Source organism: Rhodnius prolixus, unplaced genomic scaffold (genome assembly GCF_049639745.1).
Source record: "Rhodnius prolixus isolate KJV_2025 unplaced genomic scaffold, Rpr scaffold_10, whole genome shotgun sequence".
NCBI classification, from domain to species: domain Eukaryota; kingdom Metazoa; phylum Arthropoda; class Insecta; order Hemiptera; family Reduviidae; genus Rhodnius; species Rhodnius prolixus.
The window spans coordinates 24,882,830-24,908,430 of record NW_027411615.1 but is presented as its reverse complement, the minus strand read 5'-3'; the positions used below and the strand labels follow the sequence as shown (position 1 = coordinate 24,908,430).

At 30.0% G+C, this 25,601-nt stretch overlaps 1 protein-coding gene and 1 long non-coding RNA gene across 15 annotated transcripts in view; one reads left to right on the top strand and one right to left on the bottom strand.

Annotated features, from left to right (window-relative positions):
- Rtnl1 (reticulon) overlaps window positions 1-25,530 on the top strand; it is a 69,680-nt gene extending 44,150 nt beyond the window's left edge. Inside the window, exons 1-6 of one of the 8 annotated variants that reach the window (XM_074133175.1) lie at window positions 8,163-8,643; window positions 9,069-9,104; window positions 19,911-20,118; window positions 21,929-22,137; window positions 22,306-22,411; window positions 23,726-25,530. In XM_074133175.1, coding sequence (XP_073989276.1) covers window positions 8,580-8,643; window positions 9,069-9,104; window positions 19,911-20,118; window positions 21,929-22,137; window positions 22,306-22,411; window positions 23,726-23,780 — 678 coding nt within the window. In that variant the 5' untranslated portion in view covers window positions 8,163-8,579 and the 3' untranslated portion in view covers window positions 23,781-25,530. Of the gene's footprint in view, window positions 1-56; window positions 517-8,161; window positions 8,644-9,068; window positions 9,105-9,335; window positions 10,272-18,451; window positions 18,614-19,233; window positions 19,370-19,910; window positions 20,119-21,928; window positions 22,138-22,305; window positions 22,412-23,725 lie in introns of those variants that run through there. The other 7 variants (XM_074133172.1, XM_074133174.1, XM_074133177.1 and 4 more) reach the window with 7 other exon arrangements.
- LOC141456864 (uncharacterized) lies at window positions 1,479-19,069 on the bottom strand. 7 transcript variants are annotated; one of them, XR_012460069.1, is made up of 8 exons: window positions 18,869-19,069; window positions 16,849-16,993; window positions 15,355-15,407; window positions 15,122-15,284; window positions 12,863-13,180; window positions 11,372-12,639; window positions 10,672-10,803; window positions 1,479-1,704 (listed from the first exon to the last, which is right to left on the bottom strand). It is a non-coding gene; the product is annotated as an uncharacterized lncRNA (long non-coding RNA). The 7 variants fall into 7 exon arrangements; XR_012460070.1 differs by lacking the exon at window positions 12,863-13,180 and having other exon boundaries at window positions 11,372-11,502; window positions 12,359-12,639; XR_012460071.1 differs by lacking the exon at window positions 12,863-13,180 and having other exon boundaries at window positions 11,372-11,502; window positions 12,429-12,639.
- Window positions 25,531-25,601: the final 71 nt, after the last annotated feature.

Below are 25,601 nucleotides of genomic sequence, written 5' to 3'. Positions count from 1 at the left end.
TAGTCAATTATTTATTTCAATATAATCATACTTCATTACTGTTTAGTGTAAACTGTGAAAGTTATTTGTGACTTGAATCATTGTTGCATAAAAATAAATGTTAAATGATTAAATAATGACAGTTTTATTTGTAATTTTTAATCAGCTCTTAAGCAAACAATTGAATCGATAATGATACGAGATAAGTAGTTGATATTATTACTATCTCCAGTTGACCACATGGACTGTGGAGTCTCTTTATAAATATAAATAATGTTGAGAGAGGGGAAAAATTATTCCATAGAACAATAAAAACGTTTATTCTAATTTTCAAAGAAATGAATAAACCAACGTTAAGGAGGAATAATGTAAATGATAAACAGAAAATTTATGAAATAAATAATTTAAAATTAACACCCTTTGTCACAAAGTATGAGGTAAATGTTATTAAGGCGAAAATCAATAGTTTAGAACAAGAAAATTTATTTTTACGAAGAGAAATTATCGAAATCAAGTTTACAAGATTCAAAAAATTGGGTAAGTAATAATAATTTTAATAATTCAGGAGCTGTTGTATTTTTGGATATTCTATGGTCGTAGCGTTTCATTTGTTTTCAATAATTCTACATCCATACCATACCTTCTTCCATTTAACATTTTATTCTTTCCTTTGGCAATCTAGCCATGCGTCTCTTGCGAACCAATTTTTTTTAATTGATCTAACAAATTCTCCTCGATTTCAAAAAGGGTAGATTGAGCTCATGTCTGCGCTAACGGAGCTGAACGTATAAGCTATCATTTATTCTCAAGTTAAATTTATTTCTTCTTAGAATTATATTCTTCGAACAGTAAATAAAGCAATTGAATGGTGCAATGTATTGAGTCGCTTATTTTTTAAGAATGTCAAGTTTCTTGATAATCATTATTTCTCTCTAGGACATAGAAATATGAACATGCTATGTAACATCTATCTAGTCAGATTAATATAGCAGATCATTTTAGTAGGTGCCTGAACGCAAGAGTTCTGACCCTAATGTCATCCGCTCATATGTAACCTCCTAGAAACCTTTTTCTTAATATATATCCTTCGATAACCTTGAGCTACAAATCCCCCAAGCATTCCCTTGAGTTAACTTGTCCTGAATACGCTAAATCTATTGTAGCGAATCGGGAACAATAGCCTAGGAAGTGATACACCATCTCCTATTTCTGTTGACCCAATTCTGACAAACGGGAGTAATGTTCTTCCAATTTTGTGTAATGGCTGGCAAATCAAGTGGATCAATCACCAAATTACCAAAATTCATCCAATCCACTTTGTTTCTACATGATTTCCTTTAGCGTTGAGCCAGCTTTAATACATTAAACAGTTCTTTTTCTCATATTTTAAACTTTTCTGTTACAAAATTGCTTCAAAATAATAATTGTTGGTACGTAACCACAACCTTCTCGTGTCCTTCTTTCAGGCAAATCAAATGAATCTTTTTTTCTTTTTCCCATTGTTTTGAGTTCTGGCCTGAATTTGCTGAAAGCCTTCCAAAAAATATTCTTTCATCTTTACCATCTCCTTTACCAATCCAACGCCACAGACAACGTGTATGTATTGATTCCAATTACTTCAGCCTGGAAAAGGGTATCTAAATTCCTTTGGAATCACAGATCTTCAGCTGCAGACCAGCCAGTTTCTTTCTTGGTTCTGGAGCATTAGCTAGATTTTATTCCAACCTAAACAAAAACAGAATACGTATTTAGAGTACTAAACAAAAGAAAAAATCAACCAAAAACAAACCTAAATATCCGCTACTAACAGTAAATATTGAGCAAATTATAAATTAATAATAAAGTGGTTCCAAATATTTTCGAAACTAAATGTTTGTAACCAAAATTTTTGATCCGTTATTTCGTTTCTAGAAGATCATATAAATAGGCGCTGTTATTTCAATTGAGGTAGCATAGGCGACTACATTCTATCAATAATATAATATACAAGGTATAAATGTAGATTGCATTTGATACTCTCTCTTTCTCGCTTCAAGTTTTTTAAAAAAAGTAACGTTTAAAGAACAAGGAAAAATAAGTTCATATAATTTATCCCGGAATTCGATTTCAATATTCTAACCAGAATAAATTAGATTTCTCTCTGACGGTATTTATCAAAAGATTCAAGTAAGTTTTTTCAATTACATTTTTTTAAGCCAAGATATTTTTAAAAAAAACTTGTACACATTTTTAAATATATTCCTGACTCAGTTATAGGATAGACTTTTAGGTAACATTTTTTCCAGAGCATAAATATAGTATATATAAATAGTTATTAAACAAAATTCTTTATTTTAGTAAGATAGATTTGTGAGAAAGTTTGCACCAGATTTTAAAATATATTCATAGATAATAGACTCTTGGGTAATATTAAATATAATAATTAATTAAATGATTTATGGTGTAAAAAAAATTACTGAAGCTATCTTTTAAAAGCGTAACACAGGCTCACCTTATTCCAAGTCTATTAATGTTTTGATATTATTGTCTGTTTCGTGACACAAATAAATATATAATTATATATGTCTCAAGATATAAGAAGCCAATAATGTCCATCTATTGTTGGCTAAATTTAGAGCTAGTTTATCCCTCTTATTTTATACACTGTTCTCAAACTTATTTATGATTATTTTTTTAAGCACCATTTTTTTCCAGTTAATTAGATTTAAAATATTTCTCTCTTCTCCTTATACTTAACTGCTGTTAGAATTAACTAGTTTTACATACAGTAAAAATGATCAGAAAGGATCCGAATTGTTCAAAGTAATCTCTCCCGAGATTTTAGTTTAGAACAATAAATTTTGTCTTCTCTGTACATTTGCATTCTTTGTATGAAGTACCCTCTAGAAAAACCTAAGGTTTTTGGATAAAAAAATCTCTTTTATCTTTTGACCTCAACTATCTGCCAAACGCACCAAAACTGATATCTAACTTGAGGTTTTATAATTTCGAATTTAGCAGAGCCGTTGAGACCTCTAAAGAAGTATCTAGTCCACTTCCTCCTTAAGAGATTTTGTATAATAATGACATAATTAAAAATTAATAATCGTTTCGCAAAATTTTGTACTGTGTGAGAGAAATTTGGTAGATAAAAGCGGATCGGAAATTTTGTTGGGTAGCCTTTGGAATAAAAATAACAAACATGTAAGTTTTGTTTCAGCATAAAACGCGTGCACAAAATTTGCAACTTGCGTTATATTAGGTTGAAATGAACGTGATTCCAAAAAAAGAATCGAATGAACACTAAATTTCAGAAATTTATGTTGATTTTTACTAACGTCAAATTGTTTGTAAAGCCTTATTTTTTTGTGATTCTGAGTTATAGTTGAAACGATTGGTCCCTGGTGGTACCAAAATGAAATTTAAGGTTTTTTCATTCCAGCGATTTTCCATTTTATTTATTTATTTAACACTAAACCTACCGACATTTATGCATAACTATTCCTACCATGACCGGTCAAATGACCGCACTTTAAAATCACTTAAATTTCTTATTTTAGAATGAAGATAATAATTATTTAACAATGAAAAAGCGCAGTTTCTTTTGTTTAAAAATAAATCTCATAGATTTTAATCTTTTTTGCTTCATTTTTTATAATTATAGGATTCTCAATTGCACATTTCCCGCATACTTACTTTTTACATTTTAGACAGCATTTTTTAGTCTTATTGCCTTTGCAGTATCTTATTTGGCTATTTCCCGACCATTTGTTCGTGTACTAGTATTTGTCATGCTTTTGCAATGGTAACACAAATTTTGCCTTGAAATTTCACTTCCGGTAGTTTTTGATACAAAATCCATGCATTTATCCCGGGGCTAAGTCTAGGATATTGAAAACTATTTGTTGAGGCCATCTCCGAGATTTTCTACGGTTATATTTCTTCCACGAGCTGTATTCATTTCTGCTAATTTCAGAGCGACAAACTCCCAAAGCGGAACTGAAGGTTTCTCTGCTTTCACGTTTTTCCAAAAATGGAAAGCCTTTTATTGCATCGAACGCTAGCCAAGATTTGATACCAAATTTATCCGGTTTATTTGGCATGTACCGAGTAAATCTGCATCTTGACTTTGTTGGGAACAAATGTCCTTGGGAGAGATATATGCTCTTGGTTAGAACAGTTTTGACTGTTCTCAACGAATTTGTTCCAAAATTTAGAAATCAAAGCAAATTTATCGGTTTGTAAACCGAATTCTTTGATCCACTCGAATAAACCTCGAAAATTTCCGTCTATACATTTCTGCTCACAATGTTTGAGAAGAATGCTCGTCCCTATTTTTGTTCCAGTGAAAAGGGCAAAATCGTACATTTTTCGCCTCATATGCACCACATGCAAACAATAAACCGATAAATGCATTATCAAATTGAGTTTTTGAGAGAATTCTGTTACAAAAATAAATAAATCTGTACCTCGGAGGGAAAAGGCACCATATCACAAAAAGTAAATTTTACAGGGGAGCCAAATAAAGATATTTTTCCAAATTCCTTTTTTGTTCCACTTTTCCGGTTGTACTCTTTCCTGTACTTCTCACCATAATTATTACAGTTGGTATGGCCACTTTAACTCCCATATTTTAAAATATTTTATTTTGATCTCCATTGTGAAAAACATTTATGCCCATGTAGTGCCTTTTACCCTTAAGCAATGAAGTATCATAGAGCTTTTTAAAAATACATAAATTGCTTAATTGTAAACATAGGACATAGTGCTTTACACCTGTAGAAAGAGCAACCAAAAATTTGTAAAAGATGCCAAAATCTGAAAATCGAAAAAAATGGACATGGTGCCTTTTCCCTCCGAGGTACAGAAATAAATAAAATAAAATATTAAATAATAAGTAAATAAAATGAAAATATTCAGCCAGTCAAATGACCGGTCGCGGTAGTTAAGAGGGACTACAAATTTTTCTCAAAAGTCAAATATTAGGAAAAGAAGTGAATATTATAAAAACAATTGTATCCACATTTTAGGAAAAGTCGTGAAGTTTAATGGCGGTATGATGACGCTATAATTAGAAAATTTAAATCAAATTTAAAAAACAGTCAATTGACCGGTCGTGGTAGGTTTAGTGTTAATATTATTATTTTCTTTTTACCTTAAACCTGCTTGCCAATCAATATAAGAATACAATTTTTTACTCAAGACTATGATTCTAGTAAAAATTCAACATTGAAAGTAAGACATGTTCGAAAAACTTGAAGAAAAAAAAAAACCAAAATGCATTCATTGCAGTTAACATTGTAAAAAGATATTACTGTCGCCAACTGTCTAGCTTTTTCACCGTCCTACAGATCAATATTTAGGTGTCTGTCCTCTTTAAAAGGGGCCTGGCTCTTTACAGCTAGAAATACATCTTTCCCTTGTATGTATGTGTTTCATTTTAGACTATACTTGTTTCAGCACTTTCGGATTTTTTTTTTTAATGAACATTATAGAAAATGACTTGCACAGAGCAACCCACTTTCAGAAACCAAAATTTAGAATAGCATAAATTCACGTTCTAATAAAATTAAATAGAGAAAAATGTGCAAGTTGGCCCAGTAGTTGTTACGTGTTTTATTTAAAGCGTTACACAAACAGTTTTTAGGTACTGCTGTTCTAGAAATTGCATAAACTCTGTAAGTGTCCTACTTTTTACTCTTTTTTTTTATTATCAATTTTCTCAAATAAATACATTATTTTTATTTTAACAGAGGTTATAACAATGTGGTTAACATGAATTTTAGAAATAAAAGTGATAAAATCAAAAATTCGATGAGTCAGCAGTGATATCAGCGTTCATCTACGTGATTCATTTTCTGACACTCTCCTCTGACGACATAAAACAAAAATAATCAACCAGAATAGGAGCATTTACAACACTAAACACTGAAAACTGGTGGACATCATTGATTTGATGTTTCTTCAATAAAATTTAGAATTAGAAGAAAATTTTACTACTTTAGAGTTTAAATTTGAAGATATAATCTATTTTTTTACTTAGAACAAAACTAACTTGAAAGATAGCCCATGTTCCAATTCTAGAATAATTTTAAAACAAAATTCTTCTACATTATGCCAAGAGATTGGAAGTTAAAAATAAGATTATTTTTAAAGAATAAAAGTACTTTAACAAAAAAGTAGTAATACAAAATAAGCTAACACGAAATAAACTATTTAAAAAAGTCTGTAACTTTTATAAATCAACTTCTTAAATAAATACAAAATTATTACAACAGCAGAACGCATTTTAAATCACGCAGTTCATAAATGGAGTGCAAATTTTCATTTATTCTTAATTAATGATAAATGCAAAGGTCAAATATATTGACTGGTACTAATTACTAAGAAGAAATTTATAATGCCATATTTTATAGATTTTTATTCCTTATTCTTATGCAGTAAATAAAAAAATATAATTAAAATATATCCAGCAAATGTAATATTTATTAATAAAACGTAAGAGTTGTTTCCAAATTTTTAAGTATTGTACTCTGGTTATTTTAGGGCTGCACACAACCTTGTTGGCAATGGAGGGAAGGCCCTTAGGATCAATAATTCCCCATTCTCAGACAGGGTCTGTTTATTAATCGCAAAATTTATATATTTATAGTTCTATATTTTCTTATAAAAAAAAATAATAATAATAATAAACTCACACCACAATGAACTAATTGTATATAAATTATCTCAAGTACTAAACGTAATTTCAAAACGCTTCCATGAACGTTGACTAAAATGGTTGGTGTTGTAAAACCAATGTTCCAACTTAGCACGTCTACCGAAGTCACTGTAAAACAGGTGTTTTGGATAAATTGGCCGAATAGTTTTTAAATTTTTTCCCCTCATGGGATAGCTTAAATTTTCAATGAGCATAGAATTTAACGTCTTTCTGCGAACAAAAATATCCAACACTGACTTAACTAATTTTCATAAGGTAGTTTACCGGCGTCCCGGTTGGGGCGGTAGCTCAGTTTTTTTACGTCTCTGGATACACAATGAGACAAGGCTGAAGTCAGTAATATAAACGAATATCTTCTTTAGCCTCATCTAAACGCTATGGTCAAACTTCTACTTCAAAATCGTCCATTCTTTACTTATCATTATAAGAAAACCCATTATCTCTAAATCTTATTACAAGTAGAAAATAATATATCGAAGGTTTCTCACTAAAGAATTACTAAGTCTCAATTTGATATTAAACAAGAACAAAATAACTAGATCAGCAATGCTCAAATAGCAGCAAGGAATTCAAATTATATGTGTACATGAAACCTCTGGGACAATTCAATTTCTAACAAAGATACTGGGACCCAATCTAATCAAATTGTTGGAAGTATCTTTTCTACGATAAGTCAACATGAAAAATTACGTCAGATTTCCTGACCTCTATGTGGGAAAGAAGACTTAAACAGAACAATGTTATTCCATTCTCAGTACACACACCGCACCTTTTTTTTTGGTAATAATTTCCAAGTAGAGAAATGCGAGTAAAGATAAAGATTACTAATAGGTTTTGCATTCCAATTAGCGATTTAGCAAATTTTGTTTAAGCACACAAAATATTCTTTTTGCTCAAGCAATTATGTATTTATTTAGAAAACATAATAAACCTTTGCAATGAAATGCAATAATTTAGATAATTTTACTGCATTCGTTTCTAAAACAAGATTATTTTTTACACTTGAACTTTGAAATCAACTCATTCTTTCTGATTATGATGACTCAAGGATATTTTTTTTTTTCTAATTTCTTGCACTTTAATATGTTATATTAAATAATAGACTTGCTCAGACAGTTGATGTTACAGGTTGCATTACACAGCAGGTGTAAATTATTTCTGTGTAGCTTTTGTTTGGAATGAATTCAAGATGCTGTCACAATTTGATATTACTTCAAATGATTGAGTTTTCCATTGAAAATAAAAAAAAAAACGAATTGCCAAAACAAGTAGATGCTTATATGACATCTCGCAGAGTTACAGTAATAAAAAACAAAAAAAAAGGTAAACCTTTTGACTGGTTATGTGGTGGTTATTGTAGGTTATGTAATATGACCGTGTAAATAGTTCGTAATGTCCGATTACGAATCCCCACTATTCCTTTCGTAACGAAGGCTTCATCATCATCATTCTATTTTCCCCCACTCTAACTAAACTTCTTGATCAGTGTCCCACCATTTTGACTGTTTTTCTATTTATCTTTGACCCTTTGAGGTATTGTTATAAAAGTCGCAAGTTTAGTTTATAGATACATCAGAAGTTGTGTAACAGTTAAGTGAAGTTATATTGAAAAGGAAGGAAGGAAAGAAGATATTGCAAAGTGCGAGTGGAAATTTAGTGTTTTAGAGACGGATACTAGCGCTGCTACCTCCGGAGGCGGCAAATCGATAGGCGTGCGGCAGCCACTGAGCCAACTTGGGAGGGGTCTATCTTGCCCATAGTAGTGTGTAGTGTTTTGACCAGTTTTTTTTTTAATTACTCTTTCTGAAGTGCATCGTTGATTAACAAAAAAAGTGGATTAGCTTTAAAGCAATTTTAGTGTTAAAATTTATTATTTAATTCTGTAAGAAAGAAAGGAAAAATGGATTCATCAGATCCAAGCAATGGCCATACAAAACCGACTCAGAATTGTCCTTCAGTCAAGTGTAAGTTATTTAAATACAGTTTCAAAAAAAGAATTACTTATTTACAGTAATACTATTCATTATTTAATATAATTCTCTAGACATTAAATTATTTACATTTTATTTAAACGATTTTAATAATGTTTAAATAATACTGTCGACAATTCATCGATCGTACTCATTGTTCTTTAATTATTACTAAACTGGAAATTGTAACTTTATGTAATAGTTTGTAATTTGAATTTCAAAAAATATATTTTTTTCTTAAATAACGTTTTGAGTGGTATGTCAAGACAAAAAATTCAAATAATTGATAAAACTCTCTCGTAAGTTCAGAAACAATACTTTTATTCCACAAAAACAAATATTAAGAGGCAAGTGCGAGTTCATCTAACATTTCTTTTTCTAATTAGTTTTCATTAGTAATAAAATTTTGTTAATTTCAGATGCTTGGTTCAACCCAGCAAGGTTACATCCTCAAGGTAAGAGGGTGAAGCTTCTTAGTGCATTGGTCTTTTATTTTATTTTTCTATTTTAGCAATTTATTGAATTTTAATTCATAGTATCAAAAACCGCGAGTCGTTAGTATACAGTAGCCCAGATTTTGCGTTATTCATTTTTTTTTTCGTGTTATTTTATCTTAACATTTTATTAATTCTTTGTGTAACCTTAGGTTAAAGAACCTTAGAGGAAGTATTTGCACTTGGCCGTGTGCCTGAAATTCATTTAAAATAAAAAGTTGGAAAAAAAATAAATGCTCTAAAGCAGGTGCAGCGCTCTGTCGCTCATTTTCTTAACTATTCAATTATTTAATGCTCATCGAAAAACCCAAATTAATTACCCAAAAGAGTGAAGCTGTGGACATTTCTCATTTAATTGTTAACCTTCGGTAAGGCACAATAAAATGTCTTTATATTTCCGAATACTTTAAAATTAAGTGCTTAAGAACCGATTCTTAAATGTTCTCTGTTATCATAAAACCTTAGTAGGTACATAATATCTTTTACTTAATATCCTTTTTCACGTCAATAAGATTGGAAAACAATTAGTATAAAAATATTTATTCTTATCTATGGTTCCCTTTCGCGTAAAATGTGCAATTTGTGTAACTCGGAACTTTCTTGCGAAAGTAGCCTGGTTAGCTAGCACTTGTGGCCGACATCCTCAATGTTTGTACTGTTCGGGCAGGGTTTAACGTCTGAATTTAAGTGAGCCCATATTTGATATTAAACTGACATTCAAAAGCTGTGTAACAACCCCGGGGACTCCGCTTTGCCTAGCCTTTAATATATTTATAGACATAAAACTTGGCAACTCGGTGCCAAAAAATCTACATTCTACCAAGTTAGAAATAGTTTAAGCTCGAGCCTCGAACCGATAATACGCGGTCCCTCTTATAAGTTTTTTTTTTTTAATTATTATTTTGAAAAATTTAAAGAAAAGTTTCAGTCTCCTAACGGAAAGTTTTTATTAAAATAAGTTTGATAGTGTTTGTTTTAAGTAGTGTTTCAAAGATTACTTTTGTATGTGTGGTAATTTTTCAAAGAAATTGAAAAATCATTCCAGTCATATTTTTTATTTAAATAAGTGTTCAATTTAGTGCATTAAACTCAAAATATAATATAAAATGTCTTTAAATAAAGAGGAATGTAAGTAATTTTGTTTTCCGCTTAGTTTCATATTTCTAGCGTATAAAACTTTTCAACTTGTTCATGCATGAATTTAGCTTTGCATATGATTTTTATTCTCTTAAACACAGTTTTTAATCGCTTTACGCAAGATTTTATAACCTTAAAATAGCTTTTTCCAACTTTATTTCATTTCCGCATTGCATAAAATCGCCTGTCACTGTCTAGAAGGAAGAGTTTTTATTCCTTATTCTTTAAAAAAAGAAAAAAAAAGGATGAATTTTAAAAGAATGTATGAAATCTACGTTCTTTTATGTTTTTCAAGATGCTTAGAGTGAGAAAAAAAGATTTTATAATTTCACCTACTTCTAAAAAATATATAATGTTTATAAATGTCTATGTTTATAAAATACTAACATACTTTCTCTTGGTGCGCTCTTTCTTTAGTTGCTTAAGTCCGAATTTTTGCTAAAAGTTGAGTGGCTTCAATATTATGTACTTCTCCATAATGAAGGGTCACTGAGAATGCGAAACGTTGCAAACATCAACATCTCTGCGAAAAAACAAACAAACCAAAGTAAATTTATTTCTTTAAAATTATTTGGTGAATCATCTTCTAAGAAAAGTTTTTAGCGTTTTTTTTTTTCTCGGAAAAATCGCAAACAAAACTTTATACAAAGTCGCACTTAGTAATTTGGAAAATTTGTGGTAAGAAGCAGTTAATATCCAAGGTAGTTAGTTAGTTAACTTTCCTTGTTTTAAGCCACATGGTAATGAACACGATGGAATCTTAATTACTGATATAAATGTTTTCTTACTTTAAAATTTCACTTTCAAATTAATACAGCGTTTTTTTTTTGTTTTTTTTTTGTTAATTTCAATGCCTTTCTCCAATTATGTTGCTCACACGAGCGTTTTAAAGAATTAAAAGAACAGAAAACTAAAGATTAAGACAGTTGTGAATCAGAACAAAGTAGTGACCTTGAAGAAAGGATGCATGCCAAATGTTTGTCAATTGTTTTGTCAATGAACTTTTCAAAATATTTTTGTAGTGGGGTCCAAGCCAACCCCTAAGAAAAGTACATATAGTGTAAACACTCGTATGGCTTTCTTTTACTTACATTTTTTAGCTTTCACATTTTCTTCAAACATAGAATGTTTAGTAAGACTTTCAAATCTTCAATGTTAAATAGATCACTGTAAGAGGACCAAGAGGATGATGAGTGACTAGCCTATTTCCCTCAACGACTTTCTGTAATGACAACTTATGAAATGTTTTAAATAAAAGTGATTGGCCTATCGTATAAATATTGAGGAAGTGATTTATTGATTTGTGAAAAAATAGCCAAAACTGAAAAATGATTTTTATTAGATAAATATGTTTCAAATTCGAAATATTTAGCACGAATTGGATTCTTTAATAATGAAATATTTAACATTTCATTAAATGGCTCCTTAGAACGTTACCATTCCTCCTAAAAACCACCTAAAATAAGCCATCCCGAGAAAAATATTCAAATTTGCATAATAAATCTATGTGTATGGAGCACGAGTGCGAAGATACAAGGAAATCATTGAAGTATTTTTCCAGATGTAAAAAATAAAAATTTATAACAATTAAAACTAATCAAATTAATACTCTGTCACTCTTATCTGCTAATTTTGTGGCAAAGATATTTTTTGTTAAGGCCAATAGTAGCCTTTAAACGATATCAGATTTGGAATTATGCGATTTCCCGCATGTTTTTAGGATACCTCCAAACGAATGATTCCGTTGAAAATATATAAACTGAAAAACCCACAACACAACTGGAAAAGCACCGTACAGAAACTATTTCCTTTTTTTCCACTAATTTAGGAAAATGGCAGACAACTTTCTTTAAACTTTGGCTAAACATTGAACACATGAAGATCTAAAACTTTTACTTAAAACATCTTCCAAGAAATATTTATCTTAGGGCATTTATAGAGATGGGATTAAGTAACGCTTACTGCTGACATGCTATTTCAAAGTAATGTACGTTCGTATTTATAATACAATTTACAAGGATTAAAGCTGTGCTGAAAATCCAAGTTTTGAAAAAAAAAAAATACTCATACAGAAGTACCATTTTCCTGATTGGATTTTTCTCTTTTATGGCATTTTCTCTAAATATTTACACATGATACTTAAGGAACCTGAGAAATGATTAGCAGAGATGTATCTAGAGAGAGGAATAAATGGCTGCACTGATGAACCGGTCGATACGCCAATACTTCCAGTTGAATGGCGGATGGAGTTTTTCATGGACCTGCCTAAAGAAACGTTCTGCTCACATCCTAGGGCGATTATTATGTTTAGAATTTAGTTGTTGTCATACACAGTCCTGGACATTTGTCAGCACCATGCCTGAAAACAAAGAATTTTTATAATTACTTTTATTTATTGTTATCACTTATCCCTAAACTTTCTTAAACTATAAAATTAAAAAAAAAATTGCTGCATGAAAACCATTATTGATAAGATAATGAAGGTACAAGTAACATAACAATTAATGCAGAGCTCATGGTTAATATACAATCTGTACTTCTGGCTAAACAGGTTTAAAAAAGCATGAAACAATCTTACTCACCCATCACTTTAAGAAATATAAAGAGGCACTGGTGAAGCCCAACTACAAGAGATAGGAGACCAGGTATCAAGCAAAGAGAATAAGGACGAAAATAGAAACCATCTTTAAAAAAAATTACTGTATAATCTCCACAGTCTTCCCATCCGGTGGCTTTGAACTGAACGTACGATAATTGGGCACTATTTTCTACAAAATTGGAATATATATTGTTGCAAACTAGATTGGTCTATTTTGAAAATAGTTAAATAACCAGGAAGCATATATCTCTTTGCTCTAACCTTGTAGCAAGTTTGTAAGAGATATCCGTCCTTAATTTGCCTGTAAGAGAACAAAAAAATAACCGAAAAGTTAAATAATTTACGTAAACATATTACAATATAGGAGGCATGAAAATTATAGTGAGGGTTAGTCTACATCAGATATTTGAATGTATTTAGTGGATGGTGAAACTTTAAGCTGCTGCACCACATCTCAGAAATGCTGTTTTATAGAATCCACAAACTAACTTACAATTACTTAAACGTTGGTATAAAGAATACAATAATATTAAACAAAGTTGAATGTTCCAATAGATTTGTAGTCTGAAATCAGTGCGTGATATCTAGGTTATTTTTATTTTTAATTTATGAACTGTTACTTAATAATATTTACTCCTGAATGTTAATTAGAGGTCATTTTTTAAAAAAATAAAAGCTATCATTTATGTCGAGTTTCCATTTTACACATTTTTAGAGCTTTAATTCGTATGATTAACTTGGCAGATACAATTATTGTATATTTTACGTTAAAATAAATAAAAAGCTACAAAAGCAAGCTAACAAACTGTTAATAATAATTTGAGGTAGTTCAGTTAATCGTCCAAGATTTCCTGTTAAACTAGTTCGGATGGGCAGTGATCCACAAAAAGTCAAGATTTTAAAACAAGTTAAAACTGTTATTTTTTTATTGAACTTTAGATATTTCACAATGATTTTTCTTTTTAAAGTAAATTATATCTAATTTTGTTGTAATTCATTTTTTTATTACAATTAATTTTTTTAGAATAAAATGTTTAATATTAGTGTCTGATAACAGGTAAACGTGCTTTATCCTTTTTATTTTGTTAGTTATCTGTTGCTCAAGATTACGGTTCTCCTTTCTTACTTTTACTTTGTAATTATGAGGAATTGTGACCATTTTCAAGATATTCGAAAATGAGTTTACTAGAATAAGCTGGAAATGTACTTAGAGATTCCTAATCATGAAAAAATTATTTTATTGATGAATGATCTGTTATTAGATCTGAAACGAAATTGCATGATTTTCAAATTGATGTGAAGTTTGAAAGTGATATTGCGTCTCATTCAAAAATCAGATGAAATATTAGAATTTTTGAGACATTAAAGAAGGATACAATTGCAGGAAAATTTTAACAAGAAATTTTTAAGTGAAAGCTTAAAATTTTTCAATATTTTAAAGCTATTTCTTTATTCAAAATAGTTGTCTACTAAATTATTGTTAATGTTGAAAAATTTTCTGGCTTATTCTGTAAATATAATATTCACAACACCCTTTTTATAAGTAATTCATTTTAGTAAGTTCATATTATATTTTGAATTGACTTATTTCAAAGATAATACTTCATTACTTACTATACCTTTGCCAAAGAAAGGAAGAACACTAAAGATATGTGATTAATATCTCTCTCAACTATTGAAAACCTTAAATATTGAGTCAAGATTTTTTTTATTTAAGACATTTAAAATTATAGATAAATGTTGTGTCTTTTGATAGGTATTATCAGTTTAAAGTTAATCATTAATTAAACCATTAATGATTAAAATGTGGCAAGGAATTAAAATTATAATTAGTAGAGTGAGCAATGCAGAATGTAACATATTAAGTTTTCGAATTATCTGAATATTATTTTATAATATGAACTTTATATATTTACAAGTTCAAACGTAACTATTGAGAATTATTGGAATGAAGTGTTTTGTGATCACACCTATCCATTTACTTCGATAAAACAAATATAGGTTTATTCGCTCATATGATTTTCCCTTTCTTGTAATTATTAAATTTTCATTGTTAAATTATTCTTTAACTTGGAGCGTTTAATAAACATAAAATTTAATCGCCCCTAAAGTGATATAGATGAACTAACATAGTGCACTTACATACCAGTTGATGGTTGAAAATAGCCATTCATTTAACTGTTGGCTATTAAATCCATTTATATATTTATTTCAAGATAAACTTTACTTACGGCTGGGTTACCTTTAAATGGATTTCGCAGATCCAAAGGGTTCCTTCACAACCTCGGCCATTTTCTCATAGCTTTATCCCGCAGTATCCTCCAAGATAGCGATCCCACCCACTGCATTCTCGGCCACCCTTCTATCCTTTATTTGTTCAGTTAATAAATCTGCCTTCTCAGTACCTAGAATGCACCAAAAATAAGTTTTTCTGGAATATTTAAAATATGTTGCGTTATTATCTGAGATACTCACACCGACACAAAGTACCCAGAAGAAGTGGCTAGTCCATTTTCTTGTAAAACTTCCTGAATAAATGAATAACTTTTATTTTTATAGATAATTAGTGAACTGTGATTTTTTTTCCCCTTAGATTTTTTATTTTATTTTATCTTAGAGCTGCCAGTGCGAAAAGTAATTAATTATTAATTGTTCGTTGTGAACTAAATAAAATAACTTAAAATTTGAAGAATCTCAGAAAGCTCAACTTTAATTTGTTTTTAAACACCTCCATTAGATTTACAAAAAAAAAAAATCCCGTTTCTGTAAAAAAAAAGAATAATAATAAAAAAAGCTTCAAAATAAAAAGAGATGTTTACATTGTGGTGAATGTGCCATAGTGTTGTGTTTAGATGCCACCAGATGTGCGAGAATAAGATTTGGTGAAAATCTGTAGCTTTTATCTAAATAGCCACTTTACTGATTTTTTTACACCACTCAATGATTGTGAGAATCAATTTTGTTGCTAGAAATTTCGCTTTTGAAGAAAAATTGTTTAGTCCTAAAGAGTGTAAATTATTTTTCCTAAGAAAATTTAAATCATTCCTAAATGCTTTTACGTAATTAAATTACTTTTAAAATAAGTAAAGGGATGACTACTCAGGTGAGTTTTAATTTCTATCTTTATTAAAAATGTTTTCAATAAGAATTAAATTCCAACGCAAAGACCAGGAATCAGACCTAAATAATAACATGTGATCAAATGTTCCGGGTTCTTGAGTGTAAGTATTCAACATTAATCTTTTTTTTTTACAAAAACCATATCCGTAACGTTCGAGATTCCAGAACATATACGTTCATGTTTAACATCAAGGGATTAACACCATATTGACTGAAACTAATAAGTTTTCCTTTTAAAATTGCATTTCAATTTAATTTAGTTTGTACTAAATTTTTATTCAGCATCAACGCATTTTCAATAGTTATTTTTAGATAGAAATCACCCTATGAGTCACGAGATTGGAAAAGAGAGCTCGTCCCAACCTAGTATATTAAAAAAAAAAAAAGTTCTAGCGTTATGTAAAATAAACAAAACAAAAAAATTCTTATTAAATTATTGTAATTATGATGGTACTTAATTAACGAAACCAGGGTTTTATCATTACAAATGCCATTTTCAATGTTATATTACTTAGAATTGTTTTCGTGCAAACCCGTTTGCATTCCAAAAAACATTACAGCAAAGACCATTCTGGTAGATGAAATTCACCATCTTTTTTTTTTGGTGTGATCACCGGGCTTCTTCTCTAGCTTTTTGATAGTGGTCAGTTCCTGGCATCTATTGTTGGACCCATGTTTCATCCTCAGAAACAAATCGGTAGGCACAAAATCAGTTGGAATATTGCAGCAAAATTAGTTTTCCTATCTGTTTTTGGACAGCATTTTACAAATGTGTCACATTTTTTTGCCCAAAGATTTCTCGTATTTAATTGTTGATGTTGATGTACCGCTTTCTTTGTTTTAATATACCTGCAATGGTGTCCAATATCTCATAAAGCTTAATTCGCCGTTTGTCACTTATATTATTGCATAAGTTCTTCATGTTTTTGACTTTAGTAACAGTTTTGGGACGACGTACAAGTTGGTGCTATTCGCAAATTCTAAATTTCTTTTCCTGAAATTATGAGTCTCATTAAGAATTGCATTCAAAATTTCAATTTCTATTTAAAAATTTGTAGTTTTGCCGAAATCTTAATGCTTAGTAGTATAAGAAAAAACCAATACAAAGGCATTTGTTTAATAGCTACCTGATTTGACTCAATATACTACTATATTAGGATGGTGTATTACTATAATAACATATATTTGTTTTCATTAAACGTTAGATAAAATGTAACCTATATAACTACTTAGGTTTTAGAGAAAATTTTAAAACTATAAAGAAATTCTATAAATAAAAAAGATGTCATTCCGCGGAAAAATAATTGTTCCTTAACGTTTTTTTATTATTTTGGTTGACTAGGTACCTAGTATATATTTAATTATTTCAAAATAATAGATAATGTTCATTAAAAATGAACTTAGTTCACGAAAATAACGAAGACATCCAAGCTTTATTATCTTTTATTAAGAATAGTTACCTACCAATTTTAGTTATCTATATATGCTACTAATATATATAGGTAATTGGTATTTTGTTTTTTTTTTCAACCTATATCGATAAAATGTTAGAGTCCTAGAAAGCTAATTAATAAAACAATAATTAATTAAGAATGGAAGGGCTATGTGTAATTAGTAGGGCGGAGGACGCTCGCAAAGACCGGGTGCAAGTTCTGGAGTTCACCCTTTGATTTTTTTTTTTCATGAGCCTCTGCAGCTTGGTGATGGATAAATGATTTAATAAAAATAATAACTTCCATTTAAAATCTTAACTTTAATTGCGTTTATATTCAGCCAGACGACCGTACTTTGATATTTTAAGGAGGTAAAATATTCAATGTACTGCGTATTCCTTTTGATGAATAATTTGGATCGCATAGCCATTTAGTGAGAAATGGGCTGTAAGCTAGAAACTAGAAAAAGCATCTGAACAAAAGCACAAATAATGTCTAGCACTTTGCGTACACAACCTACACAATAAACAATTTCTTGAAAACTATAAAAGTGGAAAACTGTCACTAAAAGGGACGGAGTTAAGTTCTGTCGAGGATATATTGGGTCTGGAAATTCTAAGAAAGTTGTGGCTGCAAATGATTCCGCATGCTGTATTGATATTGAAGTGCTTTTAGAAATGTACAAGGTTGAAGAGTTTTTTAAGAAACTAACGTTTGTCTAAGAAATGGAATCCTAATCAGTTCTTCGAGGGAAATTTTCTGTTAAGATCTCACTTATAATGAAAAGTACTTAAGTTCTGTCGAATTTCGTGAATACTTACTAGCCTTTCAGCTTACTAATGATTTAGAGGTCCTGGTTTATTTTATTATTTCTTTATTAATACTAGCATCTCCTTCACGAAGTTAATTTGATCCAGCTGTTTGTTCCATTAGGTTGGAACAGGTTATTGCTTATTGAGCGTGAAAGTGCGTTCTAGGGATGGAGGGAGAGTTTTCAGTTGGTAGGGGAATACGGAACGTCTTTTACGTTAGACAGAGTGGGGACATTAGGCAGACACGTTGCACCATTTCTTGGAGGAGCGAAGTACATTTGGTCTTTCTTGTAAAATCACTTTAAATGGCTAAGAAGAGTAGGCAAAACGGAGGCTACGCAGCTGAACCACTTCCTCCAAGAGGTCCAGGTAATTTTTATAAAACTGATTTTTGAATTAGAATTAAAACTTGCCAATCTGCTATAATGATTTGAAGCAACGCATTTAAACTGGCACATGTAAATTTATCTCCCTCTGCCACGGTGTAACACGTTCATAAGTTTCATTAGAACATATGTTCTGGCATCAAAACAATGTTGGAAAGTTATATTCTTTAGCTTTATATAAACCAGTATTTATAATTTCTTTATTTTTTAACAAGTGCATGCCTATTTTATTCCTCACCTTGACACCCACACGGTTAGCTGGAGAATGCCTAGATGCTGCCACAATAGTCCCTATAATCATTCACCGTGAACAGGTCCATGAACTGCGTTATGTATATCCAACACCTGTGCAGCGAGCTGCTGTTAAATTTGATTTATCACTGACGACTATTCTTAATGACATCTTCAATTTAAACCCAACTTTTTAAAAAAGCAATAAGCTCTTCGCTTAATGAGAGCAATATTTATTCTTAACAAAAATAATTGTTTTTTTCTACATTCAGAATGAGTATAACTCTTTAGAAAGCGTTAAAATGACAAAACTTGTAAGCAAAACATGTATATTTTCAAAACAAGGCAGTGGGTTGATCAGCTGTGTACACTTCAAATACCATCAAGTTGTTTAAGAGGTTATATGTTAACAACGAACTGTCGTACGGGAGGAAGCAACACCGTTTAGTATTGCTGTTCAAAATGCTTTTATATGAGATATTCTGTTCTTATCTATACACCGATAAAGGTATAATAACGTAAGCAGTAATATTTGAATTTTAAAAATGTAATTATAATAATTCTTTTTCACATCTGTAATGAGATCTTTTTCAATTGAAACTGTTGGTAAATTAATTTTTTTTTTTTTTTTTGTAAATAAAACTATTTTTATAAAGGTTATATCAGCCAACTCATTAGAATAATTCTGTGTCATAAGCAACAATTATGAATGTTCATTTACGGATTATCTGTTTATACAAAATTCTCTTTTTATTTAATGTACAAGAAATTTAGATAAGTATGTGCTGCGTTTGCAATAGCTAGCTGCAATAGCCGATTTTTGAGTTAGTAAGCTATTTATTTCCACACTCTGGTTCACTGAGTTATTTCGTTGTAATTAGTAGTTTTTAATCGTTACTTCAATCATGTGCTGTTAACGATTAAATGTCAGCTTGCATTTTTCCATTAAAATGCATGAACACAATATTATTTATTATGAACGCACAGGTTCTTAAAATTATTTTTTATCTTTTATTCAAAGAACTAATACTTTTTTCTTTTGTTTTCAGTCGAATCGCTGGTTTACTGGCGTGACCCGAAAAAATCAGGGATAGTTTTTGGTATTGCTATGGTAAGCTTATTATCGCTGACATACTATTCACTGATCAGCGTTGTTGCTTACCTTTGCCTCTTCACTCTTGGAGGTACGATCACCTTTAGAATCTACAAGAATGTTATGCAGGCAGTACAAAAGACTTCTGATGGGCACCCATTCAAGTAAGTTGAAACATGAAGAGCATATTTTTTTCACAAATACTAATTTGTTGTACTTTTCTATGAAACTTCAAATGAGGTTAAACTTTGGTATGGAACCCAACACCCTACGCATAGTGTAAGCTTTTACCTTTGCGAGGATCTTGATATTTTTAAAAGTTATTTTGCCCAACTTAATGGTGTAGATTATTTGAAAGTATTGGGGGCTGCAGAATATTTAATTTGTAAACCAAAAATAAAATCGCACTAGCCTTTCGTAATTATCCATGTCGAAACTAAGAATTGTGTTTTACAACATACCTTAATAAAGTAGAAAAATATGTTCTAAGCTAGGAAGAGATTTTGCATTTGGTATCATTAAGCTAAACATTTAGTTCAAAATATCTCATATCGCAAACTCATGACCGCAACGTAATGAAATTATATGTGAGAAGCTGTTTCTTCCTAACTGTTATTCTGAGGAATCCTGAAGCCTGGCTAGCGCTCGATTTTTCATCTTTTCATGGATGGACTTCTTTTTAATTATCCATGAAAATTTTCACAAAAAGCTAGGGTAAAAACCCTAGGATAAGGCAGTTTTGAACAATTTCCCAGAAGTTCATGTTCAACCAAGATGCGTTTAATGCTATAAATCGGTATTGAAATGCTACAGTGTATTTTAGCATATAATATATATATATATATATTATCCACAGTCCATTATGTTATATGGTTAGTTGCCATCTAGAAGCCAGCTGTTCGATTCCCTGCAGGTACCACTCTTTGGGTTTCGACTGGATAAATTCTTCTGCTCCAGTTTTTACCTCCTCCAATAAAGCTCAGAATCGACAGAACGTTCTTCCGGAATAAAGTCATAGGGGATTACACCTTCAAAATTCCATAAAACCGTCTGCATGTCTTCTTTTCAAATTAACATCGCCTTGCGACCGGTAGAGCGGGCTGGCCTCGGTCTATCTACTGCCCTGATAAGTTAGGATTGCGCCAGTAAATCCACTTTTCGTCGCACGTGACAATCCTTTTAATGAAACGTTCACCACTTGGATTTTGAAGGAGCAAACGGCATGTTTCCAGGCGTTGTTCGGCTTGCTGCTAGTTGAGCTCATTGGAACTTTTCTACATGCTGTCTTTACTTTACCTAATTCGTGTAAGTGGTGATTCACACTTCACTGTGACAAACCAAGTTTGGAGAATAGCTGCCGAGTACTTTTTGAGGGATCATCTTCAACAGCGTGTCGTAGAGCCTCGATGTCCACAACAGACGGTCGCCCTGAGCCTGTCTGCCTTTCCAAGCTCGTATCGCCAGTTTCAGATTTGGCGAATCGCCTTCTCACAGTCCGCTCATTAAGGTTAGATTCCTCTTCAACTTCCCGTTCAATCGCGTGGTATCGGCGGCTGTAAATTATCTTTTCTAGTAATATCGCAAAGTTACTTGAATTTTATATCTCAACGTCATTGATTGAAAGAATGCCAAACAAGTACTGAGCCTCATAGAGAGACATTATGTTTACAAAATGATTCAATATAGTATTAGGATTAAAAAGATACCAATAACTACATTGAAATTAACAGAGGAGAAAGAAAGGTCATTAAGCATCGACTAATTGAAACGGTAGTTTTTTTTATACACCCCAATGTATATTGTATAATATTATATATATTGTATATTGTATATATATTATATATATATATTCACTTGTGTATGCTATAACGTAAATTAGCAGAATTTTATTTGAAAAATTGTATTTAATTTTTGAAATACGTAAAACTGTTGAAATCTAGAAATCTAATATACATCTGTTTTTTTATTTTTAAGAGATCTGTTAGAAGTTGATTTGACTATCCCAGAAGATAAAGTTTCAGAAGTAAGCCAGTGTCTAGTGCAATATTTGAACACGAGTTTGACCACATTGAGGTCATTATTCTTAGTCGAAGATTTAATCGATTCCATCAAGTTTGTAGTACTTCTTTGGGTTCTCACTTACGTTGGAGCTTGTTTTAATGGACTGACGCTTATCATTATCGGTATGTATAACTAAAAAAGTGTTTTGCTGAAATAATGAGAAATATTATTCCACTTGTTTCCTGTGGTTCTAACATTCAAACAAAAAGTATTATATTATGCTTATCATTGTAAATGGATATCATTATAAACGTATGTAGTAAAGTATGATTTAATTTCTGTATTTCCAGGCGTAATCCTCTTGTTTACATTACCCAAGGTATATGAGAACAACAAGGCCCAGATAGATGTTTATGTGAAGTTAGCAATGGATAAGCTGTCAGTTATTACTAACAGGTTATTTTTTTAATTTCATCTTTTTTGATATGATGTAACTATGATTTCATTCATGCAAAAAGAAATAAAAGGATCAGCTACTTATTATCTAACTGCATCGCAAATGTGACAATTTATTCTAGGAAAAATTCTGATCTTTCAATGCTTTGGTTCTTCTTAAGCCGTAGAATTTTGTTATTACTTAACCAAAAGGATGGTTTTGCAATGCAGCAGTAGTTGAAGAATTGTGCTGATTTGATTTTGGTTGAAAAAAGAAATTGATAATATTAATTGTAAATAAATTTAGCTAACAAAATTTAAATTTCGGTTTTGCTAAGTTTTTAAAACTTAGAAAACATGAATATTGTCTTATTACGAAATATTTGATTTAACCTCGTACAATGAAGTTCAAATATTTCTTGTAATTTAAATTAAAAATACTAAAATTAGACTAACTGGCATTAATTAATGCGCTGGGTGTGCTCCCTAAATCAAGGGATGTCACTACAAAATTCCAAAATAATCTTTTGGTATATAATAAAATTGATGTTCATAACAGAGTCTGGTGTTCCAATCAGGTTTATTGAACTATATTACTGCATGGAGTTCTGTCAGGATGACTTCTGCTGGTAATTTTCATATGTAATATTGTTGATTTTATTTTGAAATCAGTTGTAAAGCAACCCTGATTTTATTACACCCCCAGAGCTTGAAGGAACTATAAGAGATCCCAATGAGTTCATCCTCAGACATGTTTATTTTCTGAAATTCTGACTTTTTTGTTGTTTTTTTTTCAATCTTCTGAGATCGCATAAATCTGTGGTTATCTATAGTAATAAGCAGTCAATCCAAGGAACTAACCTTCAGTATGTAGAGTTGTCTATTCTTATTTGTCCATCCCATTTACACCGAACCTAATCTCTCACTTGATTTTTTTTTTGTCTATTCAAGAATATTTATTTTCTCTCCGTCACTTTTGGCGCATTGGGTTAAATAATGGATTTATTCGAACTCAGAGTAATTAATTAATTTACTTTTTTAGAGATCTGATTTAATCTTGGCCGTTCATTGGTGGAGCACATGTGCTCTGCTGTTCCTACTTCTGCTTCTTTCTTGGGTTCTCACATCAAGTGGTCGCAGAAAAAGAAATTAATTAATAGTTTGTTGTATAGAGATTTGTAATTGGTTTCTTTGTCATTATCCGCTGTTACTTGTGAATTTATAAGAGATATGAAAGAAACTAAATAGTTTTTGGTTTGTTATTAATTATATTATTTTTAAGATTTATATATATTATGATTTTATTTTTTATTAATTAAAAAAATTTGATTATAGAATGAAAGCTGCAGTCCCAGAAGGCAAGAAAGATGACAAACCCAAAGACCAATAAATATTTTATTAAAACAAAAACAAAAAAGATATATATATAAAATAAAAGAAAAAGATATTGCAAGAAAGTAAAAAACAAATTTTATAAAATTTTCAAATAAATCATTTTAATTAAACAGAAAAGTTTTAATTTAAACAATGCCAAGGTAGAGAGCATGAGAAAAATAAATAAACTGTTTCCCAGTATAATAGATTTTTTAAACATATAAATGTTTATAACATATAATGAAGTTAATTAAATTAGGAAATGAATCACTTCAGTTTGAAGTAAATAAAAAATACGACAAATCTTTAAATAAGCTTTTTTTTTTGTTTAAAGATTTGTTTCAATTAAACAGAAATAATAATTAAGTGATTTTTTCCACTAAAATTCCTAGTAGGGCTAGTAATTTATGTATACATTAACTCGTTCTACTGTTGAAAAAAGAACAAAGTAAACAAAAAATATATATATTATATCGAAATGGTGTATTAAAATTTTGAAAAGAAAATTGATTTGTGGCCGAAATGTTCGATGTTAGGGTGTTGCTACACATTATAAATCTTTTCTTTTTTTTTGTTTTTTTACCAAGAGTTTTTAATTTTCTAAATTCTCTATGGTCTCCACTGTAGTTGGCTAAAAAATAAAATTGCGCTGTTTTATAATAAGTATTATATATAGAGATTATCATAAAAATAAAAAGGTGTTTTTAAAAGCAAAAACAAAAAAAAAAAATACTTTGCAATTTTTCAATGTTTAATGCCTATCCTCTTTCTGTAAGAAAAGTGAAGTTATAATTAAAATGAATATAAACTTTTATTTATAACATTTTAATGTATTATTTATATAGAGATGATTATAAAGAAGTGCTCTATTATGGTATTATGGGCCTCTAATGTTAAAGACACGCATTTTTCTTTATATTTTTTGTTAAGTATGAAATTTCTCTTCAAGAAACTGAAAAAGAAGAGAAAATATTAAAGAGAGATTGGTTGTTTATGTGAAAGTTTTTTTACTACACAGATACACGCATTGTTTCCTGGTAAAGTAGCCGGGAATTTGCTCGCACTAAGAAATATATATAATATATACAAATAATAAAATGCTTTGTTATATTTTAATAGTTTTTATCCTATGTTTGTTCTAGATTCCTTTCTTTCTTTTTTTTTTGGCAATTTGTCATTCGAACATTTTGTATAAATGCATATATAAGACTAAAAGAAATTTAACGACTTAATTACGTATATGTATTTATATAAGAAAGATTTATATATATATATTTATTGTTATTTATTGTACCTTTGTTTACTGCTCCAGCAAAAAAAAATAATTTTTTTTGTTAAATTGAACAAATTTAAAGGTAAAATGCTTGTATGTTTTTGATTTTCCTCTTCTTCACTTTAAATGTACATGCAGTTCTCTATTGTAATGTATATAGGAAAAGCTTAAAACGCAAATACTCAGTAATAAAATGTTGAAAATAAATTATTAAAGGAGAGAGCCGATTTTATGTATGAAATTGATAGTTTAAATAACTTTCTCCTAATTTGTATCGTCTAAGAAACAAAATATCAAGAAAAGTAAAATATTTAATATTCCCTCCTCTTTAGAAAAATGGTGTTCATCAATAATAATTTTAAAAAAGATCCATAGTTTTGGAATAAAAACAAAAACTTAAACCTTCTTTTTTAATTTTTTTTAATATGTAAGTTTTCTACAATATTTTGTTGTTCTGCTTTGTACACTATTAAAGAAAATAGGTATTGAAATATTTTTATTTATTTTTTTTAATTCCTGATCACTTTCGAAACTGGAATAGATAGGTAACCAAAAATATCTACA